Source organism: Urocitellus parryii, chromosome 12 (assembly GCF_045843805.1).
Source record: "Urocitellus parryii isolate mUroPar1 chromosome 12, mUroPar1.hap1, whole genome shotgun sequence".
Taxonomy (NCBI): domain Eukaryota; kingdom Metazoa; phylum Chordata; class Mammalia; order Rodentia; family Sciuridae; genus Urocitellus; species Urocitellus parryii.
Window position 1 is genome coordinate 71295596 of NC_135542.1, and position 22778 is coordinate 71318373.

At 35.8% G+C, this 22778-nt stretch overlaps 1 protein-coding gene across 35 annotated transcripts in view; it reads right to left on the minus strand.

Annotated features, from left to right (window-relative positions):
- Positions 1-22778, minus strand: part of Nrxn1 (neurexin 1) — a 1068088-nt gene that overhangs the window by 149718 nt on the left and 895592 nt on the right. For all 35 annotated transcript variants that reach the window (XM_026385712.2, XM_026385711.2, XM_077792122.1 and 32 more), the window contains one exon: positions 6044-6215. In XM_026385712.2, coding sequence (XP_026241497.1) covers positions 6044-6215 — 172 coding nt within the window. The remainder of the gene's footprint in view (positions 1-6043; positions 6216-22778) is intronic.

Consider the following 22778-nt stretch of genomic DNA (forward strand, 5'->3'; position numbering starts at 1 on the left):
ATTTATTCATTGAAACAAATATTCATCATGCATGTAAGTATAGTTGCACCAGCAAAAAGACAGTGTTTGGGCACTAACATTTAATAAGGAACCTAGAATTATTCAAGACCATTTAAGTATCTACTTTATGCCAAGCCCTTATTGTTATTCTTTCACAGGACTTCACTTAAAATTGGTAATTAATTTAAAGAATGACTTAAGTCTCCTGAATAGTTTATTAGTTTACACAAGAGATTTTGATTTTCACTATCTCACTTAAGGAAGGAAATAAAACCCAGTCAAACATTTGTTCTATGTATATATTTGGCCAGTGCATGGAGCAAGTCTTCTAGGATAGACTTTTTCTCCTGAATGATCCTTAAGGATTCGAATGCTCTATAATGATTTACTTGTTTGCTAATTAAGTTTCTCAAGTGAAGTTAAAAAACAATCAGTGCCTACTAATTAGTATTATTGACTCTAGAATTTAGTGACTACAAAACAACTATGGTTTTTGCAAGAAAAGATTTTATTTCATGTGTTACTGTTTAATCGTCATAAGCGTTTTGAAAGTATATGTGTGGGTCAACAGAAAATACAAGCTGTGACATGGAGTAACATGCACCTGTAACCAATCATGTAAGTCATGGCTTTTAGTTATGACCAACACATCCTGCTACACTGAAGGATTCATCTAATGATCTCTCTTCACTTTGGATTCTGTGTCCCAGACAGTACAAGGGAAAGCTCACAGCATATGGACAAGATCAAGTGTAGTTTTGACTTATCCACTAATTAGCAATTGTAATATTGAAGAAATCTGGTGGCCTCTTCAAGGTTCCCTTTTGTCATTTAAAAAAAATGAAGGAACTGGAATAGAAGGAATTTTAAGTTCCTCCTTCTTTCAAATGCTATGATTGTAAATGATGTAGATATTCTTAAATACATCATAGTAGTAAAATTAGGTTAAATATAAATTTAAAGTCCTAATGAAATTAATTAACACCTGGATACCCAAACAGAAAACTCTAAATAATAGAATGACTTGTAGGGATAATTGAAAAATTGTTCATGAATTCAATTAAAAATAATAAATCTATGCTAAATGTGTAGAATTAAAAGGGCAATAATCCATATGGCTTTCTTGGTCTCTGAAATATTGTACTAGTTTTCACTGATGAAATAGATAAGATTTAGAGCCAATGCTCACAAAACCTTTCAGCCAAATCGCATGATCATGCACAAAATACTTAGAGCATCTCTATGAAATCTTCCCTGGGGGCGATTCCTTTCTTCAAATCCTCTCATCCCTAACTGATCTACTTTGTCACACCACTTCAGATACCATTGGCTTCTTTCTTTAATCTCTAATAGCAATAAACACTGAACTGGAAATTTTGACAGTTAACACAGTTCACTTGAGTTTGGTAGGTGTTCTTAATCCTTTTTGTCTCCCAACCAGACAAATCTTTTAGCAATCAAGAACCAGGCCTTTGGTTTCTCTATCTGTTCCTATCACAGGTTTCAAGTTCATTAGTGTCTAGTGCCTTCTGGTGACAAAGTGAAGAACTGAATAATTAATAGTGAGAGAGCAGGGAGAGAGGAGAAAGAGATTAAGGGGGAGAGAGAAAAGGAAAGAGAGAAGGAAAAAGAGAAACTAAACAGAGGGAATGTCTTTGTTTATTTAGTTGTTCACCAGGTCTTATAATGTATTCTGCATTCTTCTTTATTTTTTTCTATACTCCCTGGGTCCTTTTTCTTTTGACATATAGACTATTTCATAATTCCCTACATATTTTCTCTTTTTCTGCTAACCCCACCTAAATGAATGCACTCTTCAAAAGACTCAAGTAAAGTCCACTATTTTTTTTTTCCGCAGTCTTACTACACCACTTACTTCAAGATGTCTTCCTTCTTTGAAATCTCTTGTTGTTGACTTTTTTTTTCCATAGCTTATTTTTGGCCAAATTATTTTCCCATGAATTCTATTTTTAATATTAAACACTTAAAAATTCTCTCTATGACAAGACTGTAAGACTAGTATGTTCCTTTTGCCTAGTATGGATCCAGCAAATTCTTGCTAGTTTGATGTTTTAACTTAGGAATAAATTGAATATTCAATCTTACTTAGATAGAAAGGACATCTTTGGAACATCGTAGTAGGCAGGTGACTTCAGTTTTATTTTCAAAGGTGAGTATGATTTATTTGGAGTAATCTCAAGTCAGAAGAAGCAAGATAATATTAGGCTTTGTGGAACATATGTAATGAGAAAAGGAGGTCTATTTTTTGTTGAGAAAGAAAATTTTGCTACATGACTGTAATTAAGGACAAATCAGAGATTAATGATGCATTGTATTCTAGAGCTTTAATTGACATATGCCAAGAAGTGGCTTTCCCAACTTTAAATGGTTTGCAAAATATTATTTCTGTACTTTGTTCCATGTACAGAAAATAATGGAAACTGGGTATGCTATTCAGAAAGTTCAATATTTATTCTAAAATGTGAATTATTAGGTTATAGGAATATTTCATATTCTCTAAAAGAGCATAAAATCTACCTCTACTAATTAGTTTCTTTATGAAAGCCTTCCAGACAATTATAGGGTAATACTACTGGTCAATGCTTTAGGTGCTTTTCATTAAAGGTATAGTGTCACTACCAGATGAATTGCTTCATAGAAAAGCACTTACCACAAAGCCCTATAATGGAAGGTTAAGTGCTGTACTTAATTACTAATTTCAACCTTATTACCTATATTTTGCAGTGCAGGCACTTTAAAAGGAACCAAATATAGTCTGTTGGTTCCTGCTTCTTTGATTATAGGACTTGGTGGTAAAAGCATTAGTCCAGTTACTTTTCTAATGAATAATAACTCAAAACTTTTTTAAATAAAAATAGCCATACCACAAACTAATACAAAAGATATATATTACATCTTGCTATTAAACTCGTATTTAAAAGCACTTCGTTCTAAAAACTTTAATCTAGTAACACTTTAAATTTTTATTCAGAACTTGGGTGTAGTGGTCTATGCCTATAATCCCAGTGATGAAGAAGGCTAAAGCAGGAGAACTGTAAGTTTGGCCAGCCTCAACAACTTAGCAAAGCTCTCAGCAACTTAATGAGAGCCTATCTCGAAACAAACAAACAAACAAACAAAAAAATTAAATTAAAAAGTGCTGAGGATGGAGCTCAGTGGTAAAGTAGACCTGAGTTTAATTCCCAGTAACAACAACAACAACAAAAAATCCAAGTGTATTCAGCCTTTATGGCATTATTGCAGATAGATTAAGCTCCAAAAGAAATAATATTTGGAATTTTTATTGTTTATTTCCTACTACAACACCATGCTGTAATGAATACAAAGCAGATGATTGATGATAATAATAATAATGATAAACTTGGTGACAACAACAGTGGCTCCTCTGAGTTCTTTACATATTGATCATTAATTTCTGTGTAAAGAAATTTCTCACACGTGTTCTAATTCTCTTGTGGGCAGATGCCAAGTTTGTTTTTTTGCTTGCACCCTTCAGAATAACTGCAGCTTGGCTCACTCTGGATTGATTAATATTACTTCAAATACTACATGGGGGGAAGAATACTTAGATCTTGGACTAAATATAAAACATTGGATCTAAAATAACTGTTTCTAAAGTTTTGCTCCTTAATTATTATGGTACCTCCAGCTTCTAATATCTAAATAAATTTCATGTTGTGTTTCTTATTCTATTTAATTGGCAAATGAGAAATTGTATGTATTAAATATTAATCTAAAAATATAAATATTTCTTCAAAGAATTAATTAACACTGCCCCAATACAGGTACCAGTATTCAACATGGACATTAGCCTGACACATGAAGATAGGGAATATATCTTTTGGCAACTATGCCCAGATCATGGTTTCTGGTACATACAATTACAAGCTTCTTAATCACATACAATATGGTAAAATTGTGAGTTATAGAGATTTTTTTAAAAAATGAAGTTTCTACCAAAATACATTGATGAATTAGAAAACTAGATTTGGATGACCCATGCTTGCAAAAGGACATGCTATTTTTGTCTTTTAGAGATGCACTCCGCATATTAACAGAATAAGATCCAAGAATGGAAATTTTTACCTTACTTTAACCCATAATTTCCCAATTTAATTTGAACATGACTTCTTCCTTTCCTTTGTAGGTAAGTATTAATAACAACCAGAAAGGAGTTCTTCAAGATAACAACATGGGAAGTGCTGATAAGAGCAAAATGTTACTAAATAAAGATAATTTTAAACAACTAATTATTGAAACAAAGCTATCCCTCAAGAGGAAACAGCCACAGAGTAAGAGTAATGGGAATTACCATTGTACATGCTCAGGTCAACCTTTAGAGATGACCATATCCCATGGCAGAGCCTAGACCTTACCCTGCTTTATGTTTTCCTGGCATCCAGGACAATAACTTCCTATCAGAACATAGGAATTGGTTATTCCCTACCTTAGGAAGATTACCAACTTCCTTTTCTATAATTCCACTGCAGTTGAAATTTATTTGTTTGTCAAGTACATTTATAGTTGGTCTTCAGTGAATGCACTGGAGATGAATATCAGGGGCTCTGAAGCATTGAACACATATTTAAATTACTTTGCTTTCAGATGTTCCATTCCTTCATCTTATTGTAGATGGTAACAGAGGACTATTCATATACTTGTAGTGTAAAATTGTGATAATTCCCCAGGATACCAATTTGGCAAACATTTTATTGATCGCCTACTATTCACTAGTATTATAAAAGGCACTGGACATATTATTAATTTGCTTGCTTTGGAATATTGTCACGGAGCAGGTTTTAATTACATCTAATTCAGCAAATATTTGCAAAGCACTCATCATATAGAATAGGTTGGAAATGGAACTTGAAGATGTAGAATTATACAAATTAGGAAAGGTCTAGAAAAAGCAGAAGGGGCATTTCATTCCATAACTGTGAGTCAGTCCTAGGGAAAATTGATATTTATGAACAAATCTGTATTTCATCAAAGTATTTCTTCCATTGAAACAAATAATTCTAATAGAGGAGTTAGTTATATGTATATTTTGGGTATCATTTGTATTGTGAAGAATGAATTTTCACTTTGTACTTTATACTGGGTTATAAATTGTATGCTGTGCAGCAGCAACAACAAAAATTAGCCTGTCTAAAAAGGGGAATAGAGACAAATGAGACTGATTCTTTGAGGAAGCAATTTTGTACCAAAATATAATGACAGCAAATACCTTGGCACTTTAAATTTGTATTTTACTTGAAAATAACATATCTGTTTTTTTAATGGAGAACATACACAACTGCAAGTAGCACTGGTTTATTAGATTTCTAACCTACCACCTTTGTGTAATAACAGTACTGACAAAACTCTTTGGCATGAACAAGTTAATTTTTATTTTATTAATAATGCCTTGAGATTCAGTTTACACACCTAAAATGAGTGATATGAGCATCACAGAATTCTCCTGAAACTGCACGGTTCTAGGAAGCTGAAAGGCTCCTTTTGCTTTTCTAGCTGTGATGTCTGCTGCCCCTTCCACCTCTGCTCATGCCCTGCTCTCCTCACACCTCTCCCGGGTTTCTGCTGTGCACCATCATCAAAGCAGCAGTCCAGCTTCACTTTCTCTCAGAAAGCAAATGTTATCCTATTCCCTCCCTTGGTTTTAAATTTTAACTTTGTTACTTTTGACAAAGCCTTTTCTTTGTTCAAATGCAAGGATCCAGTAAAAAGAGCTTTGACATGTTGTGTATTTTTATGTGTGCATTTTTCTGGTTTTCACTGATGTCCTGAATTTTGCAAATGCTAACGTGTGCCTTCAAGTTCGCCTATAAAATGTCATTTGTACACTGTAACAAGAACAGTTTAGGACAGCATTACATTCACGATTCTAAAGTCCAATAAATACTTGATGGTTTTTCTGAAAACCACAATTTGGTGAAACGGACGCAAAACAGTGCTTTGTTTTCCAGTTTTGTTTTTTTTTTCCTCCATAAAATCTTCCCCAGATACATATTCACTTGCTTACCTGCTGGGTAGCGCTCGATCACTGGCCAGCTGTCCACCTGTAACGTGGCATTGCCACCACTCCTCGTGAAACGGACCACATGGTACTTCCCATCATTAATGATTGCATTGGACTCTTCAATAGCGATGTCATCTGTCCCGACATTAAACTTAACTCCAATTTTTCCTTGGTGCTGGAAGGGAAGAAGAAAGGAAACAAAGAGGTGTATTCAGTTGAACTGAATAATCGGCATTTAAGAAGAATTACATACAAGGGATTGTTCAAAGATATTCTTTGGACAACAGCTGCTTTCCTCTGATTTTACATCTGAAAAACACCTCATAATATAAGAAAGATCTTGACATTTTGGTAAATGTGAGACATCTCTTTCAGGGATAATTGATATTCCCAAAGACACACTTTCAAGGGAATTGAGCTGCTTTTTTCCCAGAGGTTTCCAGAGAGAAATATACAGCTGTTGCATGAAGCCACCTCCTTTCTTGTCCTTTAATAGAACTCCTTTAATCCACACTCCTCATTTCACAAGAAAAGCGAGACTGGAAAGAAACCCTCCGTTTTAGTAACTAGTGGCATTGCAGCAATGAAATCTGTTTAGAGTCAAATGACAAATGCTCACAATGTACAAAATCATTCTAAAGGGTAGGGGCACAAAGACAGGCCTTTAATGAGTGAACTTTTTAGTCATTATTCACAAAACCAAGGCTCACAGCCTCAAATGGACTCAATTTTTTTAGTTTACAGATGAAATTATCACATTGACTCCCACAAGGTCTCATGACTTAACAGAGATGTGGAAGTACCAAAATTCTGTTTTCTCATTTTTCAATGATATCTAAGCTGAGATGAAGCTATGATACAGTTATCCAAAGTTAACTTGCTCTCTGTGTTAAGCAAAGTAACATGGAGAATCTTTCAAAGTATAAAGTTGTGGTTGTTAACTTTGGGATTTCATAACACAAGGTGGCAAAGAAACGTGTGCTCACGTCCTCTGCCTCTGAGGAGCATTCTCTAACAGCAGGGCTGTCAAGTCCACCGTGAGCTCAGTTGACTTTTAAAGCATGTGGGCTTGCCCTTCATCAGTAGCAGGAAATACCTGTGCTGCAGGCCCTTGTCAGAGGACATAACTTCAAACTGTCCACCGCTCACCTTTCATCCAACCCCAGATGGGAGAAACCACATGGGGGGAGAGGGGTTTAAGAGCCACACAGCCCATTCTTTCCTGTAGAAATTTTAAGTCAGAATATTAGAAGCCTGAAGGTTTGGACCACATTCTCTCTGCTCTTTGCTAGATTCTCATCATTGAAGGAGGCAGCGGGAGGATGACTTCAGCTTGCCCTGGGAAGTCTTATAAAAAGTCCTGTATAAAGCTGCATTGACTGAAAGGAAGTATTGAAGATGTTATTTGTGACATTGCTCATTATCTTCTCACTGCAGATATCCTAAAAGTTGTTTTTTAATGTGTGTTAAAATATAGATACCTATGCACAAGGCCCTGGGTTCAATTCCCAGCACTAGCAAAAAAAAAAAAAAAAATATATATATATATATATACACATACACATACACATATATTACATTGGGCAATTTATTGAAAATGAGGAAATGTGAATTTTGCTAACATAAGAAAATCATCTGAAATGTTAAAAATAAAACCTGAAATAACTTAAAATAACATCTATTTAAAAGTAAGAATAATAAAAAATATGATGAGAAATAAAAGTAGGTCTGAGAGAAACAATCTAACAAAAGTTTAAACAACTATTAAAATTTCTCTACCTATTTCCACTCTTGAGTTTGCTAACAATTGGTCATGTATGTAGAATTCTGAACACTTTATAAATACTAACTCTGGCAGTACTCATAACAGTCCCATAAGAGAGATACTCTTTTATTTCCATATTACAGATGATGACATCAAGGCCCAGAGTGATAAAGTAACTTGATTGAGGTCCCACAGCTAGCTTAGAGATTTGGTAAATCTGACTGTTCTTTGCAACCTGTTTGATCTCTCCTGTTAAAGTAGAAGCACCATGGGGTCTCCTATTGTGTTTTAAAGTTTTTTGCTACATATCACTCAATATATACTTACAATAATTTCATAAAGGATAGTAACAATGGATATGTGAATTTATTAAGATGTTAAAAGGTGGATTCTTTTTGTTGCAATTTTAGCTGAGATCTTAAGAAGATGAAAAAAAAAAAGATTGCTTGTTCATCTTACAAAATTAGGTATAAAATTGCTTAAGCCAGATTTGCAAAGGAGAGCACTGTCAACTACTTTTAGGGCTCCAAATCTGGTCCATCAAAAAAAAAAAAAAAAAAAGGAGGAAAGGCAAAGAGGTTACTGATAATCAGAAGAGGATTTGAGAAGAAAGTTGGGATGTGATGGGATTCACACATACTTCCAAGGTGAAAGGGGACTTTTCCCTTATCTAAAGTACAGGGGAAGGACACTTTAATGGAACACCCCAGAAAGTTTGATATGCATCTTCTGGGATATGGCAGCAGTGGTTGCAGTAGTTAGAAAACTGGGATCTAATATACCTGAAAAATCTTCAAGAGAAGAAAACTCTGTGGCTGCCTGATACCCTGGGGCACAGCAAAAAGATATTACAGCACTGGAATCCACTTGTGCATCACAGATAGGACAAAGGACATTACCTGTGGCCAGAGATTAGAGAGCCAGTACAGAATATGTGGTGTCCTGCTTAGTAGAGCCATGGAAGGAGTGAGGCTCAAGGGTGCAAAAAACTTACCACAGGAAAGAACTTGAATTTGCAGTGATGGATATCCAGAGATTGAGGCAGAAATCCCAAATGGCCATCTGAAGGAAGTGCATTTACCCTCCTCAGGGAATTTCTTGGTTTTGGTTTTGGTGTTTTGAGTACTAAAGAAGGCTACTTTACTATTAAATTATATTCCCAGCCCTTTTTATTTTATTTTATTTTATTTCATTTGAGACTGGGTCTAAGTTTCTGAGGACCTCCATTGGTTGCTAAGGCTGGCCTCAAACTTGCAATCCTCCTGTCTTAGCCTCACAAGTCTCTGTAATTATAGGAATATGCCATTGCACCTGGTATCAAGGGAATTTTAAGAAAGGAAATTCTAATAATGTTGGTAAGAACTCTGAAGAGTTCATTAGCATGCCTCCCAAAAGTGCTCTCTCAAGAGCTTCAAGCACAGGTTAAGCTAGTGGATGAGATGGCTACCATGGTATTGGCCAAAGAAGGTCATTTCTGCCCTTATTTCTTCTGCCTCATCCCTGGAGGATTGGGGAGGGAGAAGAGAAGTGAGATTCATGGAACTGAGAGGAAAAAATCATGTTTTTCCTCCCTGTACAGGAGGCCTCTTCAGTGTGACCAAGTAGGGATAACAGAGAGGGCTTAACAGAAGATGTAAGTTATTTGTTATTGTACAAGAACTAACTGAAGTTACTTTTTATGTCTAAAAGTGAACAGGTGACCTTTTTACTATCTAAGAATGATTATAGTAGTGCTGAGACTCTGCCTGGATGTCCCTAGGGTCAGGAAGAAATATTCCCACAGAGGAATTTAAAATTCTTGGTGCATTCTAAGAACCAACCCTTGCAACATAACAAAGGCATGAAAATAATTGTTATCCTGGAGTTGACCACTGTTTGCTGGGTGCGGGGGCGGGGGGGTCTTTTCTAATGTAGACATGTTTCTTAAATCAGGAGAAGACTGGAAAAAAAATTCTTGATGTTTTCTACTTATTCTAACAGGAAGATCACAATCACCAAGATTCCCCAGAGTTCTAATTATTAATTAAGGAGGTCCAAGTTCTGTGAGCAGAAGCATTGCAGTACTAGAGCCAAATAGTATCTCAAACTCAGAAATAAGTCCCTTTAACTTATCCTTACATTTTTCTGCAGCTGGATATATAAAACGATTATTTTCTAGGGTACAGAAATCCTCAGATTTCATGGGTTTTGACTGCTTGCAACTTATCTAAGAAACAATAAGGGTCAGCGAGGCTTAGAGAGCTTCTGACTTTTAAATTATGTCCATCTGTTCTTGGATATGTTGATTGCTTGCCTCAGCTCTCAACTTACAACTATGGAGTTAGCTAGAGTAGTGAATACCTCTAAAGGAGCTACCAACAGTAGGCCTTACCTCCCACTTTTACTCTATCTACCCCACACTAAGTTACATCAAGGCCTTAAAAAACACACACACACAATTTAAATATAAGTGATAGTCAAAGGATCACCCCCTGCTCCCAGAAAAAAAAATTTAAATGTAAATAAAGTACAAAATATTCCTATCAAGCATATTTATAGGACTAGGTTTTACCATATCATTCAGACACAGTGAATATCCTCAAAACACAACCCTCCCATATTGACAGAATACCAAGCCATTTCAATTATATAAACAATAAAACTTGCTAAACTTTCTTGCCAATAGATAATTACAATTTAAAAGAATTCATTTCACATTCTTATTCTCTGGGATTAAATGTGATTGTCTCGGCAAATTCTCATGAATATTGCATTAGCAAAACCAGCAGTCATTTCACTGGACATGTACTGATCTCCCTGTATTGTATCTTCCTTGAAATGAATAACTGGCTCCCACCGTCATTTCACAAATCTATTATGAGAATATCAGTAATGAGCCATTTATAATTTAATGAAGTCTTTCCATGGATTCATTAAATAAATAGTGACAAAGGTAATTATTGATTTTTTCACAAAAGCTCATTTCTGAATAAGGATTATAATATTAAACCAAGTTAAAAGGAAACATCATGCAATTCGACTCTGGGAAGGTACTTGAACGTTCTAACAGTGGCATCGTGATTTCATGTACTGCCTAATACCATCTGAAATGACATATTCATTTGAAAAATATGTCTGAAGCAAGATTGAGATTTAATGGTATTCTCAGTGTCTTGGGCATTTTCAAGCAAGAGGTTTGCATGTTACAGATGTCTATATATTCTAAGTTATGTGCATATGAAATATGAAATAGATAAACAGAATATCTACTACAGAGAGAGAGAGAGAGAGAGAGAGAGAGAGAGAGAGAGAGAGAGAGAGAGAGATTTAGCCTTCTGTCTGTCATACAGAAGATATGTTTCATAAGATTTCAATCCACTGCTTTCTCTCCTCTACTCTGAGGTCCCTGTATAGAAGGGTTTGGCACAACTATGCCCAGGAAAAGAGACAAATAAAAAAAATGAAAGATTGTCTCCTTCTTTGCCTGTTTGTTTGTTGCACTCCTAGGGATTAGCCAAGCAGGATGAACAAACGTGCAACCCAAAGGGGCATGTGGATAAGCAGGGGGCCGGCATATGTTGTAGAAACTTCTCTCATGTTGTAGAAACTTCTCAATACAGACCCATGCTCCAGGGCCCGACTTTGGACAGAATGAGACAACGCCTTCATCTGTGCTATACGACTGTGCTCATCTCCAAACACAAAACAACTCCCATGATCCAAATCTACACCGCTGATTGAAATTAGAGTCAGGCTGAAGGTTAGTCCCCCAGAGACTAATCCTCACCAGGGAGCAAAGGTTTTAAGGCGTGATGGGGACTCTGGGGCCTATAGTCACTGTCACTGGAGTGGCAAAACTGCAGGGACTGTCAGAGAGCACCCTCTTCCCACAGCACCAAACAAACATGTTAATTTAACCCAAATACATTTCCAAGTGAATTAGCGGTCCTACTGGTAAGTACGTTTATCAATCCAGATGGTCTGTAATGTCACGAAGGGGTTTTAGTCTACTGTTTTAAACAGAGACTGAACTGAAAATGCCCCCTACTCCCCAAAACATCACCACTTCAAAAATAAAAGTTTCCTTCTTCCTATCCAATGTTCCTCATTAAATAGTATCTTTTTTGTTCCTTCAGCTAATAAATAAAAATCGATTGTTTAATATCTAGACTACATGTGAGGACAATACTAACATGGAAAGTGTGTTCTTTGTCTTTGGGGACAATCAAATTGGAAAGGTAAACCATGCATGGAAATACTCAGGTCCACAAAAGAGCCTGAGGCAAGTCAGGGAGGAGCAAGATGTTTTGGATGGAGGTGTCTGAAGGGTCTCAGGGTGCCTCCCAGTAGGCATCAGCAGACAGCCTGCCTTGGGACAGCTGTAACTCAACCAGTGGGGACCAAAGTAGCACCTAGGGACATAAAAGTTATGTTCCTTCTATCTCTCACTCCTCTTTCCAGGACCTTGGTATCAGAGTGCTCACTGGACACAAGGCCTAGATACAATACATCTCACCTCTCAGCATACCTAAAACTCCCAGGACATGTGAAAATGTAAGTGCCCCATCTCTATCTCCTCAGAACATTTAGACAATCTCTCCTAAGTCACATAGCTAAGTATGGGCACTGGAATCTAAGCAAATCGATGGGACTTTCTTAAAAAGAAGGACTTTAGCTCTGTCTGAGTGCTAGGAAAAGACTTTGAAACCAAGGCATCCTCAGAGATTGAATCAAGAAAAGGATTACTGCAGAGTAAAGTTTTTTTTTTGTTTCTGGACAATTACATTTCACAGCACCACCCAATACAGAACTAGTAGTGGCTAGGTACTGGGTAAGTCTTAGGTCCTAGTCCTGCAGAGAGATCTCATTTAAGGGTGATTCATTTGAAAGAACAGTATCTCTGTTTTCCCATCAAATCTTTACTAAGGATAGCATATTTATTTCTAATGCCATAGCTCCTTTAAGTCCATGAGATTCTGCCCTGAGTCATCTCTTGGTCATCTCTAGGTCTTACAAGTGTCTAATAAAACTTCGTAAGCCTGGAATAGTTCTCCCTTACTCATTGCCTTAGGAGTCAGATTTTATGTGCCTGTTTTACCTCCTTGAACATATTAAAAACAGCTTGGGGTAGGAAAAAAGACTAGCTTATTAATCATCATATTCTGTACAGCATTTAACTGACAGCCTTTACATTTGTAATTTTCCCAAACTCACATCCAATTTTCCTTTTTTAATTGAGATATAATTTGCATACAGTATCATAAAATGTGCCCTTTTAAATATACCATTCAGTGTTCTTTAGCACATTCATGAGGTTGTGCAAAGATCTCCACTATTTAATTCCAGAACCCTTGCATCCCACTGCAGTTGTCTTTTGGTGAGATAAAGCACATAAAGTTCTAAACATACTTAGTGACTACACAGCACCTGTGACCTATTATTATTACTACCACTACTCCCATTGCTATTTTTTTTTAAACCAATGTTTAGCTTCACAGTGGGTTGATGGAAATTAGTTAAAATAATGCTCAAATTATGCAGCCATTGCAGCTTTGCTAGAGGACATAATATCTCATTAACCTTCACAAGGACGTGTGAAGCAGTTAAACTATTTTATGAATGAGGAAGCTAAAGTTCAGAAAGGCTGATTGACCCAAGTTAGAACATCCGTTTAACCCCCAGATCAAGAAAGAACATTCTAGGCTGGGCACTGTGGTGCACACCTATAATCCCAATGGCTTGGGAGGCTGAGGCAGGAGGATTGTGAGTTCGAACTCAGACTCAGCAATTTATGGAGGCCCTAAGCAACTTAGTGAGACCCTGTGTCTCTAAATAAAATACAAAAAAGGGCTATATAAAATATAAAAAATAAAAAAAAAAAGATGTGGCTCAGTGGTTAAGTGCCCCAGGTTCAATCTCCAGTAGAGAGAGAGAGAGAGAGAGAGAGAGAGAGAGAGAGAGAGAGAGAATATTTCAGAATCTAATTGTTTTCACATTTGGGATAAGCTGTGTTATCACTAGATGTACTGAAGCAGAGGCCACTTGATCATTCCAAAAATTCCTTCTTCTCTCTATATCAAAGATTTAGTTCAAGGAAAAGTCTAAATGTAAGACAAAGTGGGTAGCAAGGATAAACATAATTGGAAAAGAAATTAGCAGTTGAGATTTTTTTTAAACAACCCTCCTAAATTTGGATTTGAGTCTGGATTAGATTTTTTTTTTCAAAATTTACAAAACTCTAGGATTTTATTGTCTTTTAAAATCAGAGATTTGAGAGGGGGAAGAAAATATCGGATTAGGGTGATGAATCAGTAGCCTGTGGGGCCTTGTGAACCATCTATGTTCTTTCCCAAGAAATTATGACCCCTCTCCTCAGAGGCATGGAAGAGTAGTCCTGAATGGCAAGAATCCGCACCCCCTTAAGTATGAAGGACTTGGTGGTTTAAGTGAGAAAAGGATCAATGGATATTTCAGTCAGCTTTTTCACTGCCATGAGTAAAAGATCTGACCAGAACAATTTTTGAGGAGGAAAAGTTTATTTGGGGGTTCACAGTTTCAGAGGTCTTGATTTAGAGACAGGAAACTCCATTCCTCAGGGCTGGAGGTAAGGCAGGACATCATGGGCAGAAGAGGGTGGCTGAGGGAAGCAGCTCAGGTGATAATCAGGCAGTAGAAACTTAGTTCAGATCACCAAATATATACCCCAAGAGCACTCCCCCAATACCCACCTCCTCTACCCTCACCCTACATACCTTTAGTCACCACTTAGTTAATCCCTATCAGGGGCTAAGAAAGGCTCAGGCTCTAGAACTCAATCATTTCTCCTCCAATCCTTCTTGCCTTTTGGGGGACACCTAATCCAAGTCACAACAATGAGTTCTCCTGAACCAGGGGAAAGACCCTGAGCTCTCAGGACAATACTGCAGCCCTTCGGTGTTTCAATTCCCTTACATTAGGTGAAATTAAGTCCAGAATCAAGATGATGTTGGGAGAGCATTAGTCTGCTCCGTGACTGGCTACTATATCTTTGAATGGGTCAAAAATCCTAAGCTGGAATTTTGAGATTTTTCTGATATTTGTTTATTTCATTGATTGAGCCAATACTAGACTATTCTTTATGTCTGAGAAAGCATTCTACTACTTCTATGATGTTTTCTAGAATGGTCAAGTAAGCCTTTTTCATGATACTCCCCCTATTATAAATAGCACACCTGGGCTATCATACCCTCACAGCTGAGAATGAAATAAAGCTAATTTCCCCTCTTGCAAAAACAGAGTCATCTCACTAATTTTGTACCCTTATGTACTGAAACACCAACCACCTTGAAGAAGGAATACTTAAAATATGTTCCTTATATGTAAAGAACTATTCCTTTATTAATCTTTCCTTTCCTAAAAATCAAGGAGCAAAAATCAAACAGAATAAGAAATAAGGATAGACTTGATGTCTTGTGTGATTTTCTTAATTGTTTGCAGGTAATACTTCTGATGTGGACACTTAGCCTGGTGTTTTGGCATCATGACAGATTCCTCGGGTTGCTGCATAGAGTTTTCAGACCCAAATTGGCTCAATTTAAGCTTGTACAAAGTGCAGTGGGCTGCTCAGGTATGGATAGGTATTGTTGTTGTTCATGTTTTCTGATATTTTTTTAAAAAATGTATTGTTTAAAAAAAAAACCCTCGGTTGAGTTTTGATTCAGCCTTGTTTATATTGTAGGGTCATTTAGAAAACCATATGAAACAGACATTGTATTTTAGGTGCTGATTAAAACAAAAATCTTTGTTTTTCTGCTTCTTTCTGATTCCTTGTCTTTGGGCCATTATGTTGCTGATTATTAACCTCCACCAGAAATCACACAGAGAAAGAACATTCTATCAATTCTACTAGTTTTGGACATTTCTATGTAAAAAGGTTTTCCTTCAAAAGAGGTTTGGGCTTATTTGTGGACTTCATTTACTTGTTGTATCCTAGGACCATCATTTTTGTTGAGAACTGACTATATAATTACAGTCTGACTCTAATGTTCCAAATTTCCATAGCTCAGAGCACAACATTTTTTAGACAAATAGACCAAATATCTTTCTATGGTAATTTTAGCCCTTTGCATGGTAAATGTTACCTTAGAAACTAGGTTGCAGGTAAAACAAAATGAACCTTTTCATTATTTTAAATCTCCAAAAAACATAAAAACATATCAAGAGAATAATGAATTATTCTAAATTCCTCAGTTGATATAAGCTATGTATAGTAATTTAGGAATGGAAAGATTAATTTGGAATGGATAAGCTTTTCTAAAATTCTGTTTGTGCATTGTGACTTGCAACCAAGAAATAATAGTGAGGTGGTGTTTTCAGTGAGTTTGATGGACTGACTTTCTGATAATACTGTCTTGCCTTTCACAAGCCTCAAGCCCTAATTTGAAATGTATTCCACAGCAGCTGACAGTGCAACCCTTCTCCTTTGTTTTCTCTTTCTTATTGACTTCTAGAGCAGGACTGACATCCTCGGAAAAAGAACACTTGGGCATGTGAGCATAGAAAGTCCAACACAACACTAGTCTGTTTTCTACACAAGCAGCAAGGCTCTCTTATCCCTGGAGTGGTAAGTAATAATTCTTCCAGCCTTCACAAGTCTATGTTGATGCATGTAATTCCAGCACAACAGAATTTTCAGAAGAGAACAGAAGCTCCAAGGCTGAATGAAGCTCCTAGTGATCATGACCTCTCTTAATCCTCAGAAAACTATAATTCTGCCACAAAAATAATCAAGAAATATTTATTGACTATCTTTTAGCTACAGTGCATCTCACAAAACACTGTGCCACTCTTCCCCATCACTCAAAAAACTCAAATGGATTTTTTTGGATGCATACACACACACACACACACACACACACACACACACGCACGCACATACACACACAATTGATTTACCGCAAATACATGGATTTCTCGCATAACTAAAAGCAAACTTTTGGAACTACCACAATACCAATAAGTCTAGTAATCACCTATGTTTATTTATTTAGTCTTTCAGAAAACAAAACTTTTTGCTGTACTCCTGGCCTTCTGTTAAGCTCTGGAAAAGGGTGGTTAATAAAGCAGACAGAGCTGCTTCCACTGTGAAATATACACTTACGTTGTTTCTTTACACATTAAAATTTATATTAGTGTATAATGCACACCAAGTGTCAAAAAAGCGAAGGGTTGGGTGGCATGAGAGAAACTGAGTGATTAAGCAGAGCCTCTTTGAGGTCCTGAAGGTGAACAGAAATCTGTAATGAATGTAAACATTTTCCAGACAGAGAAAACAGTATATGCACAGGCCTCAAAGGAGAGAAAATAGGCGAGTATAAAGACAGATGCTTTTATGGACAAATGCAGATGCAAATACAAATATATAGACTCTTTGCAGATACAGGGATGTGAATAAAAATGAACATATGTAAGTATTGTCTAGAAAATTTGTCTGGATATTATTTGAATGGACTTATGCACAGAAAACTAAAAGACAGCATTTGCAGAAATAAACCAATTGAAAAATAAATGGCTATGTGTATTTTTAAAACTTTCCAATCTAAGAATTGAAAATTGTTGATAGAACCTAACAGTATGCATCTTGACATTCATCTAATTGTTTGTTCCTGTCATTCTTCAATGTGCTTTATGAAATGCGATATATAAAAGACATTCTGAATCAACAGGGACTCGTCACATTTTCCAAAAGTCATTTGCTCTACAATGTCAAAAAATGATTCATCATTCTATGCTTATATTTCAAAGCTAATGTAACATGTTTAGCTTCTTTGTGGGGTGGAATGTCTTGTTAACTTATTTCTCTAGAGAGCCCTTTTATCTCAAGATATAGCAAGGGTTCTTCATATAATTTCTACCTTAAAAATACTGTTTGAAATCACTTGACTAGTTTTTCAAGCACCTTCCCCAAATTAGTTAAAGAAAGAAAAGTTCTAACCTATAACCCTTTCAAGTCCTTGTTTAGATACAGTAGCAAATGAACAGGGTTCAATGCCCATGTTACAAAATGCAGTGCTGTGAGAAGTGAATAATATGTCACTTCAAACAAGAGAAAGATCCTTCATCCAATTCCAGAAAAAAAATGTCAAATCAAGGAAGTCAAATGTGAATTTGCCCTGCAATATGGCCAAGAATTTTGAAGCCAAATAAACACAAAGTGCTCAAATTTGAACAACTCATGGATATGTTGAACTTGAGATAAAGGCTCATTTCTAATGTCTCCCTCCGGAGCAGTAATCCCTGGAGACTCTTGGAGGTTCTCCCTTCTCACATTCACCTGGAAGAGCCAGAGAATATTTTCAGACTAGTGAATATTGATAATAGAGTAAAGAGAACCCAGAGTAATTACCTAGGCAAAGCCAAGTTAGCTGCCATCTAAGCCAAAGAACTCAAGCTCTTTCTCTGTCTCCCTTTCCCATTGCTCTGCCACCCCAGCCTTGGGTTTCCATGTTCTGAACCATACACCATGGTCCTGAACCATCTCAGGACCTTTGCTGTTCTTCTGCCTGGTTAGCTCTTGTTTTTCCTCATCCCCAAATTAATGGTCCTCCATATTTCACGATGTTGAGAGCTTTAGGGATTTAGGGTGGATCTGGATCTGGGTACTGAATCTGTTGAATAAATGGACAGTAGTATCTGTGAAAATGCTTTCTTGAAGCAAAACTTCCTCAGTGCTTACCAAATGGAGCCCAGGAGACACCTAATTAAAGATGGGTGCTGATGACAGTTGAAAAGCCAGAGCCACACAGGAAGCCCGTGTTTCATTGATTAACAGAATTCTTAAGTGGACTCCCATTACCTTTGATGAATCTTTGGAGTATTAAATATTACTGCAAGATTAATGGGCTGTGATCTCATATCCCACTTACATACTTCCCCTGCCAAATATGTCCTCTCAAAAGGAACACAAACCAAACCTCACTGAGAGGGTAAAAAAAAAATGCACTGAGAAATTAATCACAAATATTGTTATGAAGCCAAATGGAAACCATATCTAAATTAGTCACTGTTTTGTTATATGATTGCCAAGGCTTCCCAAATGAGAGTGACTACTCAAGATGGGCAGTATTTGACAGCAGATGCATGACGTTGATGATAACAGCTATCCTTCTTGCTACCTACTGGCATCCCCTGTAAACACTTTACAAGAAATAATATATGTGAACATGTATTATCACTTTATTTTAATTGATGAGGAATTAGAGCCTTAAAAGTTTCATGATTTATCCCAAATCACATGACAGAGCTCTGATTTGGTCCCAGGCAGCCTGGTCTGGATTCCATAAGCTTAATCAATCATTCCACTGTTCCTCTTGGTAGGTCCAAGGTGCTTGAAAAGGTTGCAGTTTAGATTTAACAATGTAAGCCTCTGGGAAAGAACAAGACACCAACATTCTTACAATTATATATACCAAGAGCATAGCAAGTACTTTTCAAAACTCCACTCCACACACTATTTACTGCCCTCCAGTCTCCATGTTGAGGAAATTTGAAACTCAAAACCAAAAGTTACTCTCTGAAGTCACACAGCAGAACCATCAATCTAGTTGCAGCCAACCCAGACCTGTTTGGTTGCAAACTAGTATTTTTCAACCACGTAATTCTTCCTCTCTCTGTACAGCCTTCAAGAACCTTGAGACGTGAAAGATGTGATGTGAGAGTATCCTGGGCCTCTAAACCCTTTTCATTTTATGAAGATTACATACTGACAAATTTGCCAAGATGGGGGTGGGCGGAGCCCAGTCAGTCTTTTTAATGGGTATTAAATTAGACCAACTGTTCAGAATTGCTAGTAGACTAAATCTTGGCCAGCAATTAGGACCAGGACAGATTTTCTCATACTTGGAGAATCCTAAGAACATTAATGGAAGTGCAGAATCCTTCAGGTTTAATTAAAAATCTGGAGTGTCACCAGATGCTGAAAGACTCTGCCCAGGAGGAGAACTTGGAGGAGCAGCCAATGTCTCCTCTCTATCTCCATAGTTCCATTCCTATTTTCTAGTAACTTTTGTTTTTATAGCTAATAGATTTTTTAAGATCATTTTTAGCACTGGTTACCATTTTGGAAAGATGCTTTAACTTAAACCAATCAAATGCTATAGAATGTATTATAATAACAAAATGAGTCAAGGAGTTTTGGCTAAACAAAATTTGTGACTATAACAGGCAAGGAAATGAGAGATTTCGCTGTAGTTTCCCAAAGGTAGTAAACCAGATATTTAAAAAGAAATACCAAAATTTTACGGCAGTTCAGGTTTTCCAAATACCATGGCCAATAACAAAGTAAATGTAGATCTGAATGTTGTGACTGCTGTGTATCAAAGAAGTCATTGTATATAGTGTTGTACATGAAGCTTTTAAATGGCTTCAGATAAATGATGGGAACCATCATTAACTATTTATGGTAACACAATACTAAAAATAATGTAATAGGTAGAACTGTTGATGTTTGTAATATGATCTATTGGAAATACTTTTTTAATATAGTTTCTTACCTGACCTAGTCAATTCTAGGTAATGATTGGGAATGTCAATATTTATCATATTTTTTTCTCTCCTATTTAATACAGCTCAGAGGTAAATTCTTATCTGGCATGTGTGAAGTTTTAGGTTTGATCCCCATTACTGCAATTTAAATACACACATACACACACACACACACTCCACCAATTTTCAGACCCTTTTAATGTGCTTTTTCCATGAATATGATTTTTCTATTTATAAATCCAAAGTCTTCAAATTATTTAATTTTTAAAACTTAATTGTTTGAAATCAGGCTGTCAATCATCATCTTTTTTCTTCCTAAGCTTCCAAGCATGAATATAGAATTTAATGATATCATTCTTTAATCTGATCTGATTTCACCCAACATGTTGCCAAAGTATGTCAGTTTTAAGCAAATACTTTATGCAAGGAATCATAAAAATAATATCAGTGCTACCCTAGAAATTAAATAAAAGTAACCCAAACTCTTCCTCCTTAAGCAAATAACAATCTTTGATGTCAACAGCAATAAAAAAGTGAGAAAGATATTTAATATTTGCTCTGGTTACAGTCCTATCAACAATTAACAAGTAATAATATATGATTAACTCTCAAAATTTAACAATTACATTTTATGATGGATGAATGTGAGATGAGAGAAGCATTTATGTTTGGACCAAGATACAACAAATATGAACCCAGTTCAATTCATTTGATAACATTAAGCTTTTTATAAGCTTTCCTAATCATAATCAAACTACTTCATATTGCTTTGAAGTAATAATAATATAATTTTCTGTTGTAATTAATTATATTGGCTATCTCAAACTTTGCTATCACAGTTTATACAAAAAATACTGTAAGAGATTTCAAAGGATTTTCAAGATAGATTTCTCAAATGTAATGTTTAAATTTACTTCATAAATTTAAATGCAATCTTAGAATTTTATTTTGTTTTTTATTTAATGGATCATAGACTCCTTGTTCAGAGGAAAACATCGTAATATCCAATCTACACTGTAAGAGCTGAACTATTTCAATGCATTTTTTTATCAAATGACTACACTGACATTACATAGACCACAAAATGCACTCATCATAGAGGGTATTTTTTGGTTAATGCATAACATATCTGATTACTGATATAGTATTAAGGCAAAATTTGGCAATACTCAAGTTCTCCATATATGTGCACAAGAAAGGAAGTATTAATAATTACCTAAAACAAATTTAACCTAACATTCTTTGGAAAAACATACATATTTTTGATATCCAAAGAAAGAACCACCCTGGAAATTGTATAAAATAAGCCTTGCATTTGTTATTTTAATAGCTATTTCTTTAAGGATTAAAGAGACTATTAAGGACATTTAAGAGTTATTGCTATTATTAAATTTTTTGCTATCCTTAGGATGAGTCTCCTGCCACAAATACTGTCACATGCTAATTTCCAGAATATAATTTTTCTTATACAAGTATTACAATAAAAATGTTACAAAAACAGTTTCTCTCTTTAATAGAAGAAAAAAATACCTACCTAGGTATGTGTCCAGCTATATTCATACATTGTTGGAGAGTCACAACTGATAAACTCAGAAGTTATTAACACTAGTACAAAGATGACTTCAGAAATTACCAGTCATAAAAGACTCTTAGCCTAGATAATTTATGTCCAAGCTATTAATACTGCTAGTAATGATATTAACAATAAATTCTAAGTGTCAATGACTACCATCTGTTTCCAGTTTAATCTTTTTAAATGTAGCCCTGAAGACACAGTCTGACCCATAATAATCAAAAAATATTCACTGAATATTGATTGAATTGTAAACTCTGTGAGGCATATACTATTATGACCTTCATTTGATAGCTAAGGAAACTGAGGCATAAAGATGTGACCTGCCCAAAGTAACTTGCTAATCATTTGAAGAATCAGGATTTGCATCCAGATCTATCTCCAAAGTATGTGCTCTTACCTTCTACTGAGTTATATTGCCTTAGTATAAAAAAAAAATCAAGAATAGGTAATTCCCAGTGATGGAATCTGTTTTAGAATATAAAAAAAAAATGGAACAACTTATAATTTCATAAAATTAGAGCTTCCTTATACAAATACCAGTGAAATGTGGTGCACACACAAAACCCTATAGGTCAATATATTTATATTATAGTCACAGATACAAAAGTCGTAATTAACATAGTCTACATGACTTTAAGAGTTCATAGATGAATAACACACTATGGTGGAGATAGCTGTGCAGGTAGTGCTACTTGCTACGTGACACTTTATATAACAACTGATTTTCCTTTATAACTCTGAGATAACTAATAGTACAATCATTTTACAGATGAGCAATGTAGCAAAAATTTATATAGCCACTCAGTGTGAACATAGGACTGAAACTCACTCCTTCTGATTTCAAATGCTATGTATGACTGCAGAAAGCACATCCCCCAAATTCTGAGATGTTTCAA